Here is a 22,847-nt window from a genome sequence, read left to right as displayed (position 1 = left end):
CCAGATTCTAACCAGACCTGCCTCGTCACATCACTTTTGCAGTCAGTGGAGCTATGCCAATGTATGCCAGATTAAAAATGAAAAACGAAGTATTTTAAATCAATAAACCGTGTCTCTGTGTAATCTGCTAATCGAGATCCTTGCGTCTCCCTCCAGAGGGCGCTGTGTCCTGATCCTCTCCCACCCCCGAGATGACTTTGTGCTTGATCGCAGCTTGCAATCTGACCATGCCCAGCAAACCCTGAGCAGGAGCAAAGCCAGCTCCTCCTCCAAACATGGTGCTTCCCTGCTCAGCCTCACCCTGCCCGCGAGAAAGGCCAGACCTTGCCAGGAGCTGATGACTTCCGTCGCTTGTCAATTTCCTGAAAGGCTGGCATTTAAACCCCAGCTGCGGCACCAGGGGAGGATGCTGTTGTGAGTCAGCCACCTCTTCTCCAGAGCTGCAGTATGCACCCTCCGGGAGCAAATCGGCGCCTCAGTCCCACTTCTACGATCTGAAAGGAGAGAGTGAATGAAGTTTAGCTTTTAACTGCCTCGCAAACCGGGCTGGGGGGGGGGGTTTCCTTTTGCATTATAATTGCAATTCAAGATGAGTTTTTATGCAAATGCTTAAAAAAGCCTACCTATTGCAGATTTAAAACAACAAAACAATCAAAACTCCAGTTGTGGATAACGAGAGATCCTGGAGGAAATCAAGGGGAGTCATCTCATCTTCCATTGATGCAAGAAAAAGGACGTTGTTTTGCAGCCGCTACGGGTATTTCATCCCCCCCTCTCCACTGCATCCCGCCCTAGTGTCTTGCTTTGCATTACAGAGAATGCTGTTTCCGAGAGGATAACCAGCAACCTCTGGAGATAAACAGAAATTTGCTGCTTTAACATAAACAAATATACAGAGACTAAATTTAGGAATTGCTGCCTGGAACCCTCCCTAGAAAGAGCTCCAGCTGAGCTATATACCTCTTCTGCTCTGTGCTTTGAAGACCAAGCTTCACTGAAAAGGAGAGAGCACTGAAAGGCAGACCCCTCTCCGGCCATTCCAGCATGTTCAGCTGGTTGGGTACCGATGACAGGAGGAGGAAAGACCCTGAAGTGTTCCAGACGGTGAGCGAGGGTCTCAAAAAGCTCTACAAAACCAAGCTGCTCCCTTTGGAAGACTACTACAAATTCCACGAGTTTCATTCGCCAGCCCTGGAAGATGCTGACTTTGATAATAAGCCAATGGTGCTGCTGGTGGGGCAGTATTCAACTGGGAAGACCACCTTTATCAGGTAATAACTTAACCTATTTATTTGAGGGGTGGAAAGTTTTGATGGGGTGGAAGCAGCCAGTTTTGCTGTCTGATACACATACAATTCCCATCACTGTCAATAGGGGTGGTACGGGTCTCTCCCAGGGCAGGTTTTGGCCAATTGTATTCTTTTGCTTATGTTTGAGGGCAAGAACAGCCCTGGTTCTCTTTCATTCATCTCCTGTGGTGCCAGCCACCAATGACTTACAAAAAGACTGCTTCATAGGAAATTATCAGAGCTGTTTCTTTAAAATAATGGGTAAGTCAAATTCTAACATGGCAGGAATGCACACTACTCAGATCAGGACCAAATGACCCACAGCAAAAGTGCTGGAGAGTTAGGGCATCACCCACAAGAAATAAGATGCATTGACACTTTTTTATTAGGTTTGCAAAACATTTATGCTTCGGTGCATGGTAAGCGTGACCCCTAATGTGGCCTTTCTATCGAATATCCCTCTGGCTTTTGGAAGGTGGTGGAACAGTGGACATTTCTCTCTCTAGGAATTCATTGATTTCTCAACTGACAAGTCCTGGATAAAACTTATTGTGGGTTCTTTGAGATTTATAATTTTTACATTATTTTAGGATTGTTTTTTCTTTGTATAGTGCCCTGGGGTGCCCCTATGAAGAAGGGTGGGAGGGTGAGGCGGTGGGTGTGAAAAAGGATGGTCAAACTTCAAGGCTCTAAAAGCAGCCCCTCCTACCTGTTTCAGATCCATCTAGCACCTATGTACTGACTGTGCTGCTGCAGGTGTCCAGTACATCCTAAAGGTGAACTGATTTCAGTGGAAGGTTAATGACAGATAGCAGCTCTGGTGGAAGACCAGCAGAGGGAGGGTTAAACATATTCACAATCTCAGGATAAGCTGGTCTTGATTGCAGGTCAATTCAGATGCACCACTTATATACCTCAGCGGTGATACTAACCCCAGGACAGCTCCCAGTATCCTCTCTCCTCAGATCATACTTGGGCTGCACCTTCTCCATTTCCTCTCTGGATTCACAAGATGAATATCTTGGGTCAGATTCACTACTGAATATCTCTAGTGTGATGCTGGGGTAACTGCATTGAAATCAAAGGAGTAACACGGGCATAAAACCACAGTAAGCTAGAGGTGAGGCCAACCCTTTATCTACCTGGGAGGAAGCTTTACTTTGTACCGACATTTGAACAGGAGTGTGGGGAGAATAGGAGAGGGCCAGTGAAACTGGCTGTGCCTGAACAACCTTGTGGGATGCTGGCATTTTTACCTGTTCTAATATTCCTGCAATCTAGTGCTGTAACCAAGAGCGAGACACAGAATGAATTTGCAATGCCCAGCCAGCCACCTGGCTGGTGCATGGCCCCTGTGTGCTAGAAAGCAGACAGTGCAGGGATCTTGCTTGGTCTCGTGAAATTATTTTTAAAGGTGGGTTGGGTGCGGGGAGGGAATTGCCCTGCATAAAGTGAAGCCAGACTGGGGGAGCTAACCCTGCCCTCCTCTCCTCCACACACCTGACCTGAATCTTTGTTCTTAAACTCTGCTTTGGACTTCTTGGAAGATCTGAAAGGTGTGGTGGGGATCACATGCTGGATCCCTCCTCATTTTCATCCTCAGCCACACTTCGGAGCGTAGCTGACTCCAGATTTGGGGAGGTCATTAATTCTTCCCTTCTAAGCTCGCTGCCTGCACATCCACTCCCTCTTTGCCTCTCAGCCCCCATATATACCCAGTGCTTCCTCCCTGGTCTCTGCAGCCCCCACTGGCTTCCCCCCACACTGTCTCCTACTTCCATCACTAACCCCAGCAGCACAAGACTCACCACCACCTACCCGCCTTCCCTCCTAGATCCCCTCTCTCACTCAATTCCTCTCTTCTCTCCAGGCCTGAGAGCTGGGCTGCTCACTAGGTGAGTACACCCAGGTGACACAAGTGAGACTCCACAATCGCTATGGCATAATTAGTGGCCTGAGGAGGTAGCATCCCCTCACCTCTTGGATTGATGCACTTGTTTGGTGAGTCGGCTTTCTCTCCTGAAGCAGCAAATTCTCATTAGTTACCCCATGCCTGGCTGCTCTGCTTTCTGCTCCTGCTGTGGACACAGATGTGATGAACACATTTGGGAGTCCTGGGCAGAGCAGAAGAGGCCAGCCTGTTTCTTCTCGGCAGCAGCTCCACCAGGAGGATGAGTGGGCCTTTTGAAGTGTGTCTGTCCCTCTGCATATGCCAATGGGTGGTGGGTGTAATTCGGGGGATGTAGGGGTGCTGGGACTGGATACAAAACCATAAAATAAAGTAAGAGGCTGGTCTCCAGGTAGTTCCAGCCTGTCGGAAGCAGGAAATGCCAGGAAGCTTTTTAGAGGTTTCCAGCCCGAGCTTGCAGACCCTGTGGGTCCAGATAGCTTCTGATGCTTTTATCCAGACTAACCACAACAGCAGAGAGGTAAGAGACAACTCCTCTGCCTCAGCATTAGGATGAAACTAGCAATGGCTCTGACCCATCCTGGGGACATTCCCCTCCAGATTTTTGAGCGGGACTCTGGAACAATGAAAGGACAGGCTCCCCCCAGAGAATCCTTCTTATCTTTGTGCTTCAGGGTACGGCTTGGAGAGATTACTCAGTCCTGTTGTGCTGTGCTGTGCAAATATGATCAATAAAACTCAGATACCTGACCATTGAGTCTCAGAGCACTGATTTAAGGAGCTCCCAGCGACAAACAGGACCTAAGCCACAAAATTTGGGTTTGCACCCCAAGCCTCCTCCCTGAAAGCTGAAGGGGGCCATCTATAGTCAAGGTTTAGATCCAGATGAAATGTTAAGGGGGGTCTCTCCCTCTCAAGGGCTAAGCGGCAGCATCTTGTGATCAGACTCTTGCTGTATCTGGAGGTGGGGGTAGAAACAAGACAATCAAGGTCATCTGTGAAATATTTCTAGCGGCCCGGCAGGGGGGAGGCTTGCTGCATGTTTGGAAGTCGGTGAAGTGAGACTGAACTGCTCCCTTTGGTTTTGGTGGAATCAGACTGTTCTCTTGTCTGCCTTTGGAGACGCAGGGGACTGAGCCTTATTTTGCTAGGTGAAAGATGTACTGTCCTGAATTTCAGCTTGTACATTTCAACTCTCCCATCACTCACTCCTCCCATTCCCTCCCAAGGTAGCCTTGGCAGAATTTCCAGATCCACAGAAAGGGCATACGTGCCCGAAGAGATGCTGTGAGCTGGCACTTTTACCTGGGAAGTTAAAAATGCTTCCTTTAACCACTAGCAGCCCAGTCTGATGTTAGCAGTGATGGCAGGATCCTATCAGAGTCTGGCTCTGCAACATTATTACCTTTTATGTTTCCTGCTTGGGGAGGGGACGGCAGGACAGGATGTTACTATTTTAATTAATTAGTGAGCTGTAGTCTCTGCTAAAAACAGCTCTGGCCTGGGTCCAGCCTCCTCGTTAATAAAATAAACAAGGGGCTAGAGCCCTGCTGTCGGTCAGCACAGGTTGCCTTTGGTGCAGCCATCTCCTCACTCCAAACATTCTCATGCTCTGCTCCCCAGGCCAGTTCCAAGCTGCCCCTCCAGCCACTGCTCCCTACCTCCCCTCTACAACCACTACATCATCTCTGCCTCGCCACAGCATCCTGCCTGACTCATCGCTAAAGCAACCCTCCCCTCCCCATACACATCCTGCAGCATCCTTGCATAGAGTGACCAGATGTCCGGATTTTACAGGGACAGTCCCAATTTTGGGGTATTTTTCTTATATAGGCTCCTATTGCCCCCCACTCCATGTCCTGATTTTTCACACTTGCTGTCTGGTCACCCTATCCTTGCATGAAAATCAGCACTTCTGTCCTTTCTAGCAGGAGGCAGCTGTGTCCTGGGGTTAGAACAGAGGAGCCTGCAAGCATGCCTTGGAGAGACTGCCAAGACAGTCTGGACCTGATAGACCACTGGGCAGTGGAGATTTGTCTTCCCTTTTATCCCTAGCAGGGGGTCTCCCTGCTGAGGGTTAAGGCACAGTGGCTGCTGGTTGAAGCTTGCACTGCAGCTGCCCAGTCTTAAGGGGTAGAGAACACTGGTGCTGTCACCCAGCACCTTTCACAAGCCATTACATTCACTGTGCCTGTGTATTTATAGAATTCCCACCACCCCAACTCCCACAAGTGTGTTTTGGTTTTCTTCTTTCAGCGCAGGCCCCTTGCTTCACTGACCATCAGACGAGTGTACGCAGCACTTCAGTAGATCACCTTGTGTTTGCCCACAGCATAGGAGAACACTTGTTCAGTAGTTGCCCTGCTGTACAATGCACCCAAATCTCCCAGAGAGTTCTCCCTGCGCAGTGTAAATTCTTTAGTATCTTAGAATCCACTTCATCAGTTTGATTTCATACCACTTGTTGCACATCAATTAGCTTTAACTTGTAACTCCTTTTGTATCTGTTTGTGTTCTTGGGGTTTTTTTAAGTGTTTTATATAATAAACAAAAACAGTTGAGGGGGTTACTAGATGAGTGAGGATGTGATAAAATTCATCCATTCCAAGTAGAAGAGGATCATTATTTGCTGCTTCTTTCTTAGAGGTCTTGTCTGTAACAAAGGTGAAACCAGAGGCTTTTTTAAAGTCTGTATTCACAGAATAGTTGCATGTTGTCATGGTGCTTGTGCATCACAGAAAGAAATGTAAAAATGATTTTATTGCAAAGTTAAAGGTCATGGTGGAGGTCTTCAAAAGGCACCTAAGTCCTCTTGATGCCTTTATCTCCTCAGACTATAATATCTATTTTCCTATCGCATTTTAAAGTAGGAATTCTAAAATATCTAACTCTGTGGATTCAATCTAGGTCTGTGTGGAGAGAACTTTTGTGTATATTGGCTCAGATAAAAAACATTGCAAAAAGATTAGAGGAAAGCCAATAGAAACAAAAGTATCTTAGGGCTATGCTATTGGTCTAGAGCAGGGGTCGGCAACCTTTCAGAAGTGTGTGCCAAGTCTTCATTTATTCACTCTAATTTAAGGTTTCACGTGCCAGTAATACATTTTAACATTTTTAGAAGGTCTCTTTCTTTAAGTCTATAATATATAACTAAACTCTTGTTGTATGTAAAGTAAATAAGGTTTTTTAAATGTTTAAGAAGCTTCAATTAAATTAAAATGCAGAGCCCTCCAGACTGGTGGCCAGGACCTGGGCAGTTTGAGTGCCACTGAAAATCAGCTTGTCTGCCGCCTTTGGCAATGTGCCATAGGTTGCCTACATCTGGTCTAGGGGCTAGACTTCTGCACTGCCGCACAGGAAGTCTATGTTCAGTTTCTAGAATCCATCAGTACAGCTTCCAAAAATGAGCTTTCCAGGAAGTGAACTAGCCCTTCCTAACGCAGAAAGATAGGCCCAAGGAATTGAATCCAGGTCCATGAAGCACTTGATGGTAGAAAGTTGGCTGGTCATCTAGTGTTGCTAAATCCCAGTAGAGGTAGGAAAACATGGATGTATGTTTTACTAATATTCTTGTACGTAAAGAGCTGCTATAACTGCCACAGAGAACCTCTGATCATGATCAGGAAGGGAAGTGGCTTATACAATCATGAATGAGAGGGGAGCTGAGCCCGTGAGATAATCTCTCTGTTAAGATGTGGCCCATCTACAGTAGAACCTCAGAGTTATGAATTGACCGGTCAACCACACACCTTATTTGGAACTGGAAGTATGCAATCAGGCAGCAGTGGAGATAAAAAAAGAAAAAAGGCAAATACAAATACACTGTGTTAAATGTAAATTGCTAAAAAATAAAGGGAAAGTTTCATTTTTTTGACAAGGTAAGGAAACTCTGTGCTTGCTTAATTTAAATTGGTTAAAAGCAGCATTTTTCTTCTGCAGAGTAAAGTTTCAAAGCTGTATTGAGGCAACGTTCAGCTGTAAACTTTTGAAAGAGCAACTCTAACATTTTGTTCAGAGTTACGAACAACCTCCATTCCCGAAGTGTTCGTAACTCTGAGGTTCTACTGTTCTGGAGAAGTTTGAGAACCTCTACAATAGTCAACTGCTCAGGAATTTCAGGTAGCCTCGTCTAGGAGCTATTGGGCTGTTGTATTTTCTTCTCTTCCTGTCCTAAATTATTTAGTGTTGCTGGGAACTGTTAAGCAGTTTCCACATTTCACCCTAAAGCTCCTTATTTTTCAGCAGTAGGTGAATCTTTCTAGTCTGTACAGAGCTTCGAAAGCACTGGGATGAAAGGCATGCAAGACAAAATGATTGTGATAGGAGAAGCAGGGCAAGACCTGCTCCTGCTGGAAACTGGAGGCTCACCGCTAGAGTTAACGCTGCTGTCGCGGCACTATTTGTTAATTAATCCCTTACAGGATCAATAGCCATCAATCTTGCATGCTTCCTTGCCACATGGCCTTTCAATTGGCTTTTAAATCTTATATTCGTCTGTAGTGTAGCTCCTCCTTGCTCAGCGAGAGTGGAAAATGCAGCTCCAGCCCAGGTCCCAGGAGTACAGTGTATCCAGATGAGCATAAAGGTTGTCATTCCTAATATGTCTATATGGTTTTGCTGGATGAGATGACATTCATTAAGGTGATGAGAAGATGAGAATTCACCCAAACGATTGGCCCATAGACCCTCACATGGAGGATGGATTATGGTGGCATGCCCAGTATCACCCTTCTTCATAAAACTCATCCCATATTAAAACAACATAGCTGTGAAAAGCTATAACCTCCCCCTCCTCGTCTCTCCACTAGCTGTTAAAGACAGTAATCTCAAAATGCAGCCTATTTTTTCCCTGTATTGACTTGCAAAGTCCATACAACATGTATTTTCCCCACCTCATGACAAGGTTCAATGGTGTGCTTTAAGCAACGGGAAAAAAGAAAGTACCAGCTACCTGGCTTTGATGATCAATACAATATTAAACTAAATGTGCACAGTCCAGCACTCTATTGCCTGTAGCAATCCAGTACTCACAAACTAGGCAATGCCAAGTTAGTATGTGCAGCCCTGTATTCACCAGCAGCCTTATAATCAATGCCCCATATACTGTGATAAACTTGCCCTAATTTTTGCAGCGTTCCAGCTTTGTCTACATTAAAAAAAACCTGAGGGTTTTATTGAGGAATGTTCTGTAGCACAGAATTGATAAGTAAACTGACTTACCTCCCCTCTACAGAGGTTTTGTAACACTGCCCCCTATCCTTTTAATGTTCAGTGTGCTATTGTAACAAGAATTGCATTGTAGAAGCTGTCATGGAGGAAGGGAAGAGAGATTTTGACAGCAAAGTATGGGATAGTTGTGGCTTTCAGCATCTGAGAAGCCGTTCTGGATTGTGGGCTGAGCCCATTAGCTGAACATTTCTGCTAAAATGATCAGCAGTGAAGTAATGTTAATATTGAATGTTAGGTTTCAGAGTAAACAGCCCCGCTTGCAATGAATGGGGGCAGTTTGCACTTTTCTTGGATAAAGAAACAGATCAGTTCTAAACTTCTAAGGGTTGTGACACAGACTTACAGAATGACCAATAATGATGAGAATCTCTTCACAGCATCTGACATTCTCTCAGTTTCTTCATCTGATTATGCCGAGGCAGCTGTAGCTCTGAGATCCCAAGTGAAAACCTACCATTGCATTTGCAGATTTCCAGTGCTAAAAATAGTCTCAAGAGGCTGCACCGAGCACCTCAGCAGCAGCTCTGATAGGAATTCAACAGCTCAGATCTCACGCATCATCATGCCCTGTTTTCTCTCTCAAAGGTACCTGCTGGAACAGGATTTCCCAGGGATGAGAATTGGACCAGAGCCTACGACTGACTCCTTCATCGCAGTGATGCAGGGGGACGTGGAGGGTATCATTCCTGGTAATGCACTGGTGGTGGATCCGAAAAAACCCTTCAGGAAACTCAATGCTTTTGGCAATGCTTTTTTAAACAGGTCAGTGTATTGCTCTTGTACACCAAGGTAGAGCTGCTCTGCAGTGTCATAATGAGTCCCCGGTGAACAGTACAATGAGTGTCATGGGGGTAAGACATCACCCAAGCTTCTCCCCACATTGCATTGGTGTGAAGCCACCTCAGTCACACTGGGCAGCACTCCTACCCTACAATTCCTTGTCATGGGCCAGACCATCAAGCATAATGGCCTGAGCTGAGCTGTTTTGTAACACAGACAAGCATTCACTAGAGAGACCTGAGGACACCAAACTTGCCGTGTGTCATATACTGCCTTGAAACTAACAGGGTTGAAGGATCACTGCATACCACTCCCCTGATTTTATATTCCTAGATTTCTCTACTATGCAATCACTTCAGTTCCTTGGCCAAATTAGGCTCTGGTGTAACTCCATTGAAGCCAGCGGAAAAATATCAGAAGTGAAAGATGATAAAGTCATTGCAGAGAAACTAAATGAATTCTTTGCTTCAGTCTTCATGGCTGAGGATGTTAGGGGGATTCCCAAACCTTAGCTGGCTTTTGTAGGTGACAAATCTAAGGAATTGTCACAAATTGAGATGTCACAAGAGGTGGTTTTGGAATTAATTGATAAACTTAACAGTAACAAGTCACTGGGACCAGATGGCATTCACCCAAGAGTTCTGAAGAAACTCAAATGTGAAATTGCAGAACTGCTAACTATGGTTTGTAACCTGTCCTTTAAATCAGCTTCTGTACCCAATGACTGGAGGATAGCTAATGTAACACCAATATTTAAAAATGGCTCTAGAGGTGATCCTGGCAATTACAGACAGGTAAGTCTAACGTAATACGGGGCAAATTAGTTGAAACAATCATAAAGAACAAAATTGTCAGACACATAGAAGAAAACTTATTGGGCAAAAGTCAACATGGTTTCTGTAAAGGGAAATCACGTCTTATTCATCTATTAGAGTTCTTTGGAGGGGTCAAACATGTGGACAAGGGGGATCCTGTGGACATAGTGTACTTAGAGTTCCAGAAGGCCTTTGACAAGGTCCCTCACCAAAGGCTCTTATGTAAATTAAATTGTCATGGGATAAGACTGAGGGAAGATCTTTTCATGGATTGAGAACTGGTTAAAAGACAGGGAACAAAGGGTAGGAATAAATGGTAAATTTTCAGAATAGAGAGGGGTAACTATTGGTGTTCCCCAAGGGTCAGTCCTAAGACTAATCCTATTCAACTTATTCATAAATGATCTGGAGAAAGGGGTAAAAAGTGAGGTGACAGAGTTTACAGATGATACTAAACTGCTCAAGATAGTTAAGACCAAAGCAGACTGTGAAGAACTTCAAAAAGATCTCAAAAAACTATGTGATTGGGCAACAAAATGGCAAATGAAATTTAATGTGGATAAATGTAAAGTAATGCACATTGGGAAAAACAACCCCAACTATACATACAATATGATGGGGGATAATTTAGCTACAACTAATCAGGAAAAATATCTTGGAGTCATTGTGGATAGTTCTCTGAAGACGTCCATGCAATGTGCAGCAGCAGTAAAAAAAGCAAACAGGATGTTCTGAATCATTAAAAACAGGATAGAGAATAAGACAGAGAATATCTTATTGCCCTTATATAAATCCATGGTACATCCACATCTTGAATACTGCGTACAGATGTGATCTCCTCATCTCAAAAAAGATATACTGGCATTAGAAAGGTTCAGAGAAGGGCAACTAAAATGATTAGGGGTTTGGAATGGGTCCCATATGAGGAGAGATTAAAGAGGCTAGGATTTTTCAGCTTGGAAAAGAGACTAATGGCAAATATGATAGAGTTATATAAAATCATGAGTGACGTGGAGAAAGTGAATAAGGAAAAGTTATTTACTTGTTCCCATAATATAAGAACAATGGGTCACCAAATGAAATTAATGGGCAGCAGGTTTAAAACAAATAAAAAGAATTTCTTCTTCACACAGTGTACAGTCAACTTGTGGAACTCCTTGCCTGAGGAGTTGTGAAGGCTAGGGCTATAACAGGGTTTAAAAGAGAACTGGATAAATTCATGGAAGTCAAGTCCATTAATGGCTATTAGCCAGGATGGGTAAGGAATGGAAGCCTCTGTTTGTCAGAGGGTAGTGATGAACGGCAGGAGAGAGATCACTTGATCATTACCTGTTAGGTTCACTCCCTCTGGGGCACCTGGCATTGGCCACTGTCGGTAGACAGGATACTGGGCTGGATGGACCTTTGCCCTTACCCAGTACGGCCATTCTTATGAAACTGGCCCAATGTGTTCATGTTTTATCTCTGGATTTCAGCATTGCTTGAGCATGACTTGAAACAGTATATGGATCTCTCCCTTCTGTTGCACTGGTTACAGATACAAACTGACTAGGGTTCCAGCCCCCCCGGGACAACCTCTGCAAGGAGGGATCTATGCTGTGTCACAGCTAGACGGGGGCCCTAAGCTGTGCTGTTCAGATCTTAACTTCTCCAAAATTCAAGGTCCTTGGTTTGAGCTCATTTCTCCAGGCCCAAGACAGCCAGTGTGAGCATTAGGTCTAAGCAGCCACACAGACCTTCCACACCCCAGGGGCCCAGCAACACACAAACCCTAATCCAGACAGAGCACCAGTCCCAGCCTCTCCCGTGGCCTTGACTGACTCCAGTGCTAGCATTGGCAGCAGAAACTGAGTTTTCTAATTGCCCTTCCTCACTTTCCCTGATGGTTCCTGATACGCAGACACTCTGCCACATGTTCTGCAGCATTGCACTTCGGCTCCACTCCTGGCTCCCAGGCTGTGAAGGTAATCAAAAAACAGCAGTGTTGCCACTAGGAGAGAAACATGGGGGTATTGCTGCAGCCGGGCAGGAGATAGCGTGGGCATACAGGGCAAGGGTAGAGAGGTGTTCTGTGACACAGAGAGTTAGATGGATTCCTGTAGGTGTCAGTTTGCAAACAGCCTCGCTATGCCTTTGGTTGACTGTGAAAGTGACATTTGATCACAGCACTGACAATGCCAATGTGATGTGGCACTAGTTCCAGAGAGATTTCCAGCTGTTTTCAGTGTCCCACAGGGCCCAGAACATCATCTGCATCCAGCTAATGACCAGGACTTGTACCAACCCACACCTTCCTCCAGGATAGGGGGTGGTTTGCACTGTGGAAATAACAGATCCCCTGCTTAGGGCTCAGAGGCATTGGATCAAAAAGACACCATTAAGAGCAGCTCAGAAAGGAGTTGCAGAAGTTTCCTCACCACAGAAAGACAATGCAGGAAACTTGCTGCCAGAAACATTCAGGGTAGAGGACAGGAGCAGTAATAAGGAGGCTACACAAAGTGTGAAATACAAATGGCACCTTACTTTGGCTGCTTGACTTATGCTGATGACCTAGTACAAACCATGAATCTTCATATTGTTGCTAAGCTTCCAGTGGACTAGCTAATCTCATTACACTGTGCTCTGTTCTCTATCATCCTTCTATGCTGAAGGAGCTGGATGGGTGCATTTGTCTGTACCAGTGATTCAATGGCAAGAGGAGAAGCACAGGTCCTCCTGTTGTTTCAGGGAGTAGCCAAGAAATCTGATTAACCTCTCTTTGCCAACACTATGCAGTAAATAGAAAGGGGCAGTGTTTTCTGAACAGCTGGCTGTAGAGACTTGAAAGAGGGAAGCCTGGCACAGTGCACATGGCAGAGTTGGAGGTGCATTTTGCCTAGTGCATACAACTACATAAAGTAACAGCCAACTGCTTCAGAAGATAAGTACATACCTAAAGAATTGTCCTGTTGCTTTATCCGTAAGAGGCCATGGGCCAGATCCTCAGTGAAGTGAACAGTTATACCAGTATGCACCAGCTGAGGATCTGGCCCACAGGCCAGAGGGAGGCAGGGTCTCCAAAAGAAGTAGGAAGCTAATTTTCCAAATGCAGCAAGTGCTGCAGTTGGGGAATATCCTGCTCTTGGTACATAGCTCTCTGCCAGTGAACACCTGCAGGATCTGCATATGCAGGGGAGATGGGGCTGTCATCATCCAGGGAGGCATTGGCTGCTCTATCCCTTTGCATTGTGTTCCATGGGTCATTCCAGAGAATGAATGTGCTGCTCAGTTCATTAGCCTTTCAGGATTTCAGTAAACACACTTCTGGAAAGAACATATCTTACATTCTGACAATTAGGCCATGAATAGTGAAAGCTGGGGAACAGAGAGCCAAATACCATCCTGCTTGGCTAATTCTGCCAACCTAGTAACACCAAGGTGAATTTGGCTCAGTATGTTCAATCTAAGGAGAATGGTATGCGGATACAGAGCTTCTTGGAGTTCAAATCCAACCCAGGCAAGTAGTGGCTACCATCAAATGGCTGAGATTGTTTAGCCATTATATTGCAGAGGCACCCAAAAGTCCCAATCAAGATTGGGAAAGATTATATTCTGTCCTGTATTTATTTCTATTGTTGAACCAAGTTTCATAGCGCATCCCCTGTATTTGTAGTGAACTGTGGCTGGTTATTTTAAGCCATCATTCTGGCACACATGATCAGTTGCCTGTAGAACTCTTGCCCAGCACTACTATTTTTTCCCCCCCTTTTTCCCATGGTAACATTCCTTAAGCAAATTAAGAAAATCAACCCATGTCTGAAGTGGGTGGAATTTCTAACTAAGACAAGAATTTCACCAGCCTGTTAAAGAAAGTAGCAAATATAACTTGGTCTAGTGAATGAGTCATCTGAGTAGTTAATCATAATTGTCAGCCAATCACCATGAAGATCAGACTACCTCTCCTTTGCCCTTGCATTTCAGGGCTGTAGCTGCGTAATGTGCTTGGAATTTTTCCTGGATGAAGATCCTGGTGCCATTTCATTTCACCTTATAGTGAAGTTAGATTCTGAAAAGTGGTATCAGCATGACAGCATAGGGCAGAGATCCCCAAGCTGTGGGAAGCACAGAGAAATGCTTGCGGGGGGGCCCACAGCTGGTCAGATCAGCCCCCAAAAGGAAGGGTCCAGGCCAGATTCAGCCTCCTTACCACATCCCTTTTCCCCCTCCCCCCAAGCCAGAGCCATGACAGGAGCAAGAGGGTACATGAGGTAAAAAGTTTGGGGACCACTGTCATAGGGGTTCATTTTTGTTGTTGTATTGGGCCAGGTTTTCTGCTGCATTCAGCTCCCACAGCAGAGATGGAGTAAGCAGCTAATAACTGTTGCTCTCAGTTTCTACAGAGCACCAGCTGCAGAACCCTCCACCAACTGGGAATCACTGAGGCAACATCATGCTCTGGCCCCTCCTTGACCATGAAATGCAATGGGGGCTGAAGTGAGGGACACACACACACACGCACTTTGTATCAGCTGGGGCTCCCAGACACTTGGAAGTATCCCCAGCAGAGAAGGTATAGGCCATGCCCACACCTAGGGCACCTGAATGGCACAAAGTGCATGGAGCAGGACCAAAAATCTGGCCTATCGCTTTCGCACCAAGTTTGCACCATTGGCCAAACAGAGTCTCCTTGTTTGTGTATTGTCAGCAGTAAGAGACACTCTGGAAACTAGTCTGCCCCCCACATATGATACAATTATGCAATCCTTACCATCTTCACCTGGGTTTGGCTCTGCAGCTGGAATTTAGCTAACAATGCTTGGGCCGGAAGAGAATCCAGCCCTCCTTTTCTTCCTCCACCATTAGAGGGGCGTTCTTACTCTCTGGATAGAGAGGGTATAGCAGGTGGAGTCACAGTCACACCCCCTGAAAGGCAGATCAAAACCCACCAGAGAAACAACAAGGAACCAAAAGAAACATTGCAGACTCAGTCCTGAGAAAACAGCCCAGCCCAGGCATGGTTCCTCCTAACCTTAGGTCCCAAGGCATGAACCAATTGCAGGGCAGCAGCTGCCTTCCACCTCACCACTGTGTCCAAACAAAACAGAAATAGTCTTGCCATGATCGTCTGAGCCTCCGAGGTCCTAGCAGGCCTTAACTTCCACAATTACTCTCCCCTCAGCCTAGGACTATGACAGCTACTGCCTGAGGAGAAACTCTTTTCTCCTCCTCACCCCCCCCCCCACTGCTTCCCTTTTATGGGCTGCTTCACACCCACCCTAGCACAGCTGTCAGTTGCTCCTCTCAGTCTCAAAGTCTGACAAGCTACACCTGCCAGCCCTTTCCCCACCAGATCTAGCAACCCTTCCTGCCCAGAGAAAGCGTTTAACCCCATCCTGGTTTCCACAGCAATGGGTATTAGATTGTATGCTCTGAGGGGCCGGGGCTATGTCTCATTAAGCATGTGAAGTGCTTAGCACAACTAATCAAGCATTATCTGTGGAGTAAGAAGGTGTCACTTGTATGTGGTTCCTTTCTCTGGTATAACCACATTTTAAACTCTGGTTTCATTGATCACTTTAGCAGTGGAATCATAGCAACTACACTGTGGAAAATACATTGCGGCTGCCTCCAAGTGGTGCAGAAAACCCATAATATTTAATAGACAGGCCTGCTTTTTTTTTTTGAGAAAACGGTACCTGAGGTGAGTGTGCTAGTAAATAAAATTCAGCTCAACCCCTCCCTCCCAGCTACATAACTACTGAGACACAACCATCTCTGCAGTGGAACATATTGCTGGCACACAGAACAGCTGCCCACACAACGTTTTAGTGAGGCATAACGTACGCCACCGGACACAACGACAGGATTGAAGAGCGGCCAGGATGCAATTACACGTACTGGCATTCTATTAAATCCCCTTCTTCTGGCCTCAGATCTAATCTCCTCTGTGGAATAGCTTCCCCAAGGAAAGTGCTGAAAGTCCCATTACATGAGTCATTTAAAACTAGCCCTGACAGAGTACTCAGGCATATACTGCAGGCAACAATCCTGTCTTGGCAGGGGATGGGCTATATGTCCTAATGGGTCTTTCTAGCTCTGACTGCACAGTTGATACGTAAGCTATGCAGTGAGAAAGCCATGCCAGAAATGCTGCTGAATACTCCGGTTTTGTTAGCTAACAATCATGCAGTGAGAAATGCCCACTTGCCAAGCTGGGATAGTGTTTGAACTGAAATCCCTAACCGTGTGGGGCAGAAGTTTGTGGGACTCCCATTGCCAGATGACTAAGCTCATTCCTATAAAAAACAGCTGTGTCATAACTTCAGAGTGAAAAGGTATTGAAGAAACAACCAATAGCAGTGGCACTAGTTTGTCCAGATGCCACGGTGACTTCAGCAGCACTGTTGGACTGTGTTCCCCCATCCTGACTGCACCCAGCCGTCCGGTGTGCCAAATTTACTTCTGGGTTGGGCCAAAAGTTCTCCTGGTGCTGCTGCTTCCTCCCATGCAATGCATGGCTGTTACTTTTCATGCCAAATTCCACTGCCTTCCGCCTTGCCCCACACACAACTCCCCTCCCTTGTGATACGATTGCAAAAGGGACACCCATGCAATGCTACCATGGGCCAGCAAGATAAATAACAGTGTATGTGTTTGGTCTTCTTTTGGCTTTCTCATCAGTGAGGTCAGAATGGTCAGTTTTGGTTTCCGTTTATAGCCAGCTTTGCTTTTGGGTTTCCTGGCATTAGCACTATGCTGTTGCTTTTTCAGATATGTTGCTGTTTCAGCTCCGTTGAGTCCAGAACCCTGCAGGGGAATGTTTACAGGAAGAAAAACAAAAATCCTTTCTCACTGCAAGCTCAACAACAAAAGAAAATAGTTTTCTCCACGTTGGGATTCTCACATTGTTTTTCTTTAGCAACCTACATTTGGGGCCCACATGGAAAAAGTGCCACATGCCAACAGAGTGAACATACAAATATTTTCCAGAAGCGCCAAATAAGCATAGAAGGGCCTTGATTCTGGCTTCATTTCTACCTGTGTAAATCCAGAGGAACTCCATTGATGTCAACAGAGTTCTGGATTTACCACAGTGTAAATGAGACCAGGAGCTGAATTATACATACATCCTGAGGTATCAATTTCTCACCAGACTTTTTTCCCCTTCTTTTTATACAGATTTGTATGTGCCCAGCTGCCCAACCCAGTTCTAGAAAGCATCAGTGTGATCGATACTCCAGGGATCCTTTCAGGAGAGAAGCAAAGAATTAGCCGAGGTAAGGGCTAGGCTGTCTTCTGGCTTGGAGACACAAATAGAGCCCAGTATTCAGAGTTTCTTTTCAAACTATTAGAACTCAAGAGGTAGGTAACCATAATGGGAGTCTTCAGAGTTACCTTATGGTCATATTGATCTAATATTGGACTTAGTGTGCAGTATTCCAGAATGGGCTGCCAACAGGGACTGATTTAATTGCATCTCACCCAAGCAGAGATGGGAGAACCTATACAAATGGAATAAGCATTGACCTGGAACCTAAGCTGAACTTTTCTGAGGCTTGAGAAGATCTGGTTTCCTGGTAATTTCCTCAGCATTTTATTTTATTTTATTTTATTTTATTTTCTGCACTGCAGGTTCTGGGTGGGCATTCAGCAGGAGTGTGGGCTGTAACTCACAGGTGTCTGACCTGACTCAAAGCAGAGAGTGGCAAGAGAGCAATGTGGTTCAGTGGTATTCAGGACTCCTTTGTGCTAACCCCAGCTCTGCCCCTCTACCCCTTGCTATGTGCTCTTGGGGGAATCATTTAGGACAGAAATGTCAAAAGTGTCCACTCATTTTGAGTGTCTCCATTTTTGGCAGCCCAGCTTGAAACATGCAGATGCCTCATCTTAGGCACCCAAAAAGAGTGGATAGCCTTCAGTATTTCGGCCATAACATCTCAGAATCTGTTTCTTCATCTGTCAAGTGGGATTGGTGACACTTACATTTCCTGAGATTAGGGTGATACAGCAGTTCATGTCTGCAGAGTGTCTTGATGACAGAAAGTGCTATTCAGGCACTAGGATGAATAACCTAGTAAGCAATACTGACAACCCCAAACACAGTTCTGAAAAAATAAATGTTTGTGAAGGTCATGTTTTAATGCTTGCTAATTAAATTGCAATGCAGGTCTTGCTAATCCCTCTCCCTCATCTTAATGCATGCCCTTCCCCTAATGTTTCTGATGCCCTGAATGCCTTTTCTAGTATTACACTCGTCTCCATTCCATAAATAGGTCTTTTCTTGTGCATTTCACTTTCTCTTGTCATTGAGTAACCAACTCTGCAATGAACAAGATTTAATGCTTTTTGCTGACACCCAGTAGCAAGTTCTCAGTTGAGAAACCAACAGAGGTATAAGATTCACAGACAATATCCTGTAGTAAAATGGACCAGTGTTTTCTGCAATTTCTGCTGTAAATTTCCCCACTGCTTTTCTTTGTACCTCTGAGGGTATGTCTACGCTGCAATCAGAGATGTGACTGCAGTATTGTGGATATTTCCAAGCTAGGTTGGATCTATCTAGCTTGAATAATGACAGCAGTAAAACCATGACAGTGCAGGCTGTACAACCCGACCCAGGAGCCTGTGTATGTACTCGAGTAGCTAGCTCATGCTGCCCAGGGTTATCGGCGCTAGCTAGGGCACAGCTAGCGTGGGTTACTCTGATTGCAGTGTAGACATACCCTGTGTCCTATTCCCCCATCTTAGCTATGGCAGGCAGCATAACGGGAGCTCTCTTGCTTGGAGCATTGTGTGAGTTGTTCACACAGTACCCGTTTGCAGATTACAGGCTGGAGGACTGCTTCAGCACATGGGGTCCAGTTCTTCCCTTGACTCTATTGACTCTAATGCAGTCAGATGGTGATGGATTGGGCCTGTGACTTGAAGTAAAAAATCAAGGGTACTGCTCCAGTTGCATCTTGGATCACCAACAACCGCCTGCCAAACAGTTTGTGTAAGGAAGAACATGGCCATCTGCTGCTGTTTGAGCAGCTAATTGTCCCACATGCCAAAGCCCTTTCTACACTAAAATCATAACCAAGTCAAGGGAAGCAGTAACAGCGTGGTTGTCCCCTGACCACCACCCAATCAAAGGGTACGTTGTAGACGAGACCTCATGTCCCCATAACTGAATTAAAATCCAGGACCATCTGAGGCTTTAGCCAAATTATGGGTATGTGGCTGGGTTGTGTCTACATTCATCTTGTAGCAGGTTGTACAATGAGCGGGTTAGGGTTGTTTGGACTAGATCCTCCACTAGTGTAAATAAGTGTAGCTCTGTTGAAATCAATGGCAAGATGGTGACTTGCACCACCGAAGGATCTGCTTTACAGCACAGAAAGGGTCGAAAGGGTCAGGGTGTGACGCATGAGGGAAGAGGCTGCCCACAGGAAAAACTTTTTCTCTAGGAGGGCACTGGACTGGGTTACCTAGGGAGGTAGTGGAATCTCTTCCTTAGAGGTTTTTAAGGTTCGGCTTGACAAAGCCCTGGCTGGGATGATTTAGTTGGGGACTGGTCCTGCTTTGAGCAGGGGGTTGGACTAGATGACCTCCTGAGGTCCCTTCCAACCCTGATATTCTCTGATTCTCTGATGCACGGCTCTTCTCAAGGAAGCCATCTTTGAAAAGGGGAATTTTAATTCCCAAGTATGATGGAGAAGAAACAAGAAGAGGTGGGGAGGCTGGCCCCACCCACCTGGCTAGCCAGTTGCTCTCATTGGCAAGCTGGTGTCAGAGGTGGGTGGAGCAGCAGTGTGGTTTCTGGAAAGAGAATAGGAAAGTGCCAGGAATTGCTGACATAGCAAAATGCTTCCCCCACCCCCCCCACCTCTCCCCACACACACACCTTGCCAGCTCACTGAGATTTCACTTGGGCACCTAATTGAGACAAATGTCTGGCAGATGTTTCCCAGTGGAGACCTTGAAGTGACTTAGCTGGGAACTCAAAATAGCTTGGAGCGGGGAAGGAATGGCTTTCGTTCGGGGAGCTCACTTGTAACGACTATGAAGCCTTGCTTTCCTCACCCCAGCGTACCTGTGGTGTCGGGTCCTGAAGGGGCAGCTTCCATGGATCCCAATATTTGAAAATTATTTGAAGGGGGAAATAAGGCTGATAATAGAGGTGGTGAAATATGTAGAATGTAGCGGATTTATTTCTCCACTTGAATGAACTAAACCAGAGTTTTATTTTATTTTTTAAACCCTTAAAACTAGGGGTTCTCCTTCCAGCTAGTAACATCTAGCTGGCATCTATAGATCTCCTTCTCCCACTGATGTGGAGTGGGCATTATGGGAAAACGGAGAACTGAACTACACTAGGAGACTCCTGCATGCTGTGTTGAAGGTGTTTAACCCACAGGAGCCTGGCGTGTTTCCACTAGTCCTTAGAAAAGAAGCATAGAAATAATCCCTGTCCCAGTGGTTCAGGGAGTCTTGGGTGCCGCCGGGACACACTGGTTCAAGGCAGAATCAGTACACGTTGGGGTCTGCATGGCCCAGGAGACTGAGAGTGAGGTATGGAGTCTCTCACTAACGTGAACCCAGCGAAGGGTCACGTTGACCAAAACTCACTGCGGTCTTCTAGGGTACTGAACAGCCACTGTCAAATGTGTGTGGGGGGGTGTCACAGTCCATTTCTAGTAGGCAGGTGACCCCTCAGAACACCAGCACACATTAGCACTAACTGCCCCCTTGCTGAGAGTCTCAGTAGAGAGCCTGGAGGTTAGGCACCTCACCCACTCCTAGAGGTGGTCCCTCCCAAGCAGGGATGAGGCACGCAGGAGTGCAGTGTCACAGCCCATGCTGCAGCTGTGCTATGGGTAAACAGAAAGGAAGAGCGTTGGCTTGGAGCTAGGTGCTAACGTTACCAGTGGTCACCCTACCAAAAGAATGTCCTGAGGGTCCTTGAGATTCTGGATGTAGGAACAGTCAGGCGCAGGACGCTGAGGAGCTGAAGGCCCATACTGTCTGTCAGTGCAAAGGTCCGGGGCGTCTAAGTGTGCAGTAAAACTCCATCGCTCGTGCTGCCAGAGTCAGAAGGCTGAGTGCCAGAGGGAAATTACACAGCAGGAGGTAGATGGCTGTGAAATGAGGAAAGGTATGGAACTTTGCCGATGAGCTGCCCATAGCAATCTGCCCTGTTCCACTCCTGGAGCATAGCACGCTCCTTGCCTAGGGATCGCTAGGGTCAACGCTGCTATGCTTCAGGGGTGGAGCTACCTCACTGGGAGGTAAAAGGTGGCTTGATTTAAAGTACCTGAGGGAAGTGTTGCCTGGAAGCCACAGCACAGGGCATCCCTTCACTGCTCTGAGCTCTCCTGGGCATGAGAAGAGTGGTCATTTGTTCTCTCTTTCCCTTGCTGAGATGACTGTCGGTGTCCACGTTTAAAGCATTTGTCATTATCTAGCTCTGTCTCTCACTCCATTTCCTTCCCCTTTCTTTTATTTCCTCCAGCTCAAGAGGAGGGCTATAGCAGTCTGCGTAGATGCCTGTATGGAGGTATTCGTACCAAAGCAGCGATCGCTTTGTAGTCTTGGCCGCTTTGATCATTTGATAATAATACTGAATACTTTGTCTCTTCAAAGCATTGTTCAGATATTGCGTAACTAATCCTCACCACGCTCCTGGGAGGGGAGTTTTATGTGCACCTGTAAAATGTGAATAACTGTGTCACAAGGGAGGAGGGTGCAACTTGTGCCATGTCACACAATGACTCAGTAACAGAGTAGGGACCAGGAGTCAGAGGCTTTGCCTCCTTGTCCCTATGTGCAAATCACTAGGCCATGCTGCCTCTGTTTATTTTGCAGCAATGCTCTGCATGGAGCAGTAAACTGCACCACGCTCCTAAATAAGCCAATAATCCTTTGATAACAATTACTCATCCTCTGCTATAGCAGTGCAGCACTGGAGGGCTAAGCATTGCACACTTTGCTAACCAATGATTGACAGCTTCACGCTGGCCTAAAGATAGCCCTTGGCTAAGCAAATGGAATTCCACTGAATGCAGTGGTGTTCTGGCTGGGCTGTATTGGGCTCCTGGTTGAGGTAAGGTTTGAATAGACATCCAGAAATCTGAGTGCTTGTTTGAACTAAATCTTCTCCTAGTGAAAATTCTTTAAGCCAGTCTGCTTTTCTTCCCCCACTAGCGGCTGAGTGTGAGGCCTGGTCTCCACTTGGGCGGGGAAGGAGGGAGAGGGTGCGATCGATCTAAATTATGCAACTTCAGCTATGTGAATAACGTAGCTGAAGTCCATGTACTTAGATCTATTCACTGCAGTGTCACTGCGGTGAGTCGACAGCTGACACTCCCCTGTCAACTCCGCCTGCGCCTCTCACTCTGATGGAGTACCCCAGAGTCAACGGGAGAGCGCTCTGCAATCAATTTATCACATCTAAACTAGAGGCGATAAATTGCCCCCCCCCCCCCCCCCGCTGTATCGATTGCTGCCTGTCCATCCTGTGAGTAATGTAGACAAGCCCTGAGAGCCTAGCCTGGAGATAAAAGATGAGAGCTGGTAAATTGGCTTTAGGTTTCATTTCCAACACATGCATTTAGCCACGTCCATTTTTGCTGGCTCAAGTCCAGCCCAGGGATCTGCACAGCCAAGAAAATGTATATTCTAGCCCAGATGTCTCTCTTATGAAGAATAAGCATCAGTGGTGAGAAATTCAGGGCAAAGTCATTCTTTTTAGAAGCAAGTCTGTCCATGAGAGTCATGCATTTTCATGGTACAGTGTAAAGTTGAAATCAATAACAATCTTATGTGACTACAGAACCCACCGATAGATTCTGCCTGTAATGGCTG

At 46.0% G+C, this 22,847-nt stretch overlaps 1 protein-coding gene across 2 annotated transcripts in view; it reads left to right on the top strand.

Moving 5' to 3' along the window:
- The first annotated feature begins 260 nt into the window (after positions 1 to 260).
- The window catches only part of EHD3 (EH domain containing 3), a 35,381-nt gene continuing 12,794 nt past the window's right edge, over positions 261 to 22,847 (top strand). Inside the window, exons 1-4 of one of the 2 annotated variants that reach the window (XM_050948563.1) lie at positions 261 to 1,271; positions 9,013 to 9,189; positions 17,181 to 17,278; positions 21,496 to 21,540. In XM_050948563.1, the coding sequence (XP_050804520.1) occupies positions 1,045 to 1,271; positions 9,013 to 9,189; positions 17,181 to 17,278; positions 21,496 to 21,540 (547 nt within the window). In that variant the 5' untranslated portion in view covers positions 261 to 1,044. The remainder of the gene's footprint in view (positions 1,272 to 9,012; positions 9,190 to 17,180; positions 17,279 to 21,495; positions 21,541 to 22,847) is intronic. The other variant, XM_050948564.1, reaches the window with a different exon arrangement.

Source organism: Gopherus flavomarginatus, chromosome 4 (assembly GCF_025201925.1).
Source record: "Gopherus flavomarginatus isolate rGopFla2 chromosome 4, rGopFla2.mat.asm, whole genome shotgun sequence".
Classification (NCBI taxonomy): domain Eukaryota; kingdom Metazoa; phylum Chordata; order Testudines; family Testudinidae; genus Gopherus; species Gopherus flavomarginatus.
The sequence above is the reverse complement of the archived record's forward strand: the minus strand, read 5'-3'. Positions and strand labels throughout refer to the sequence as shown.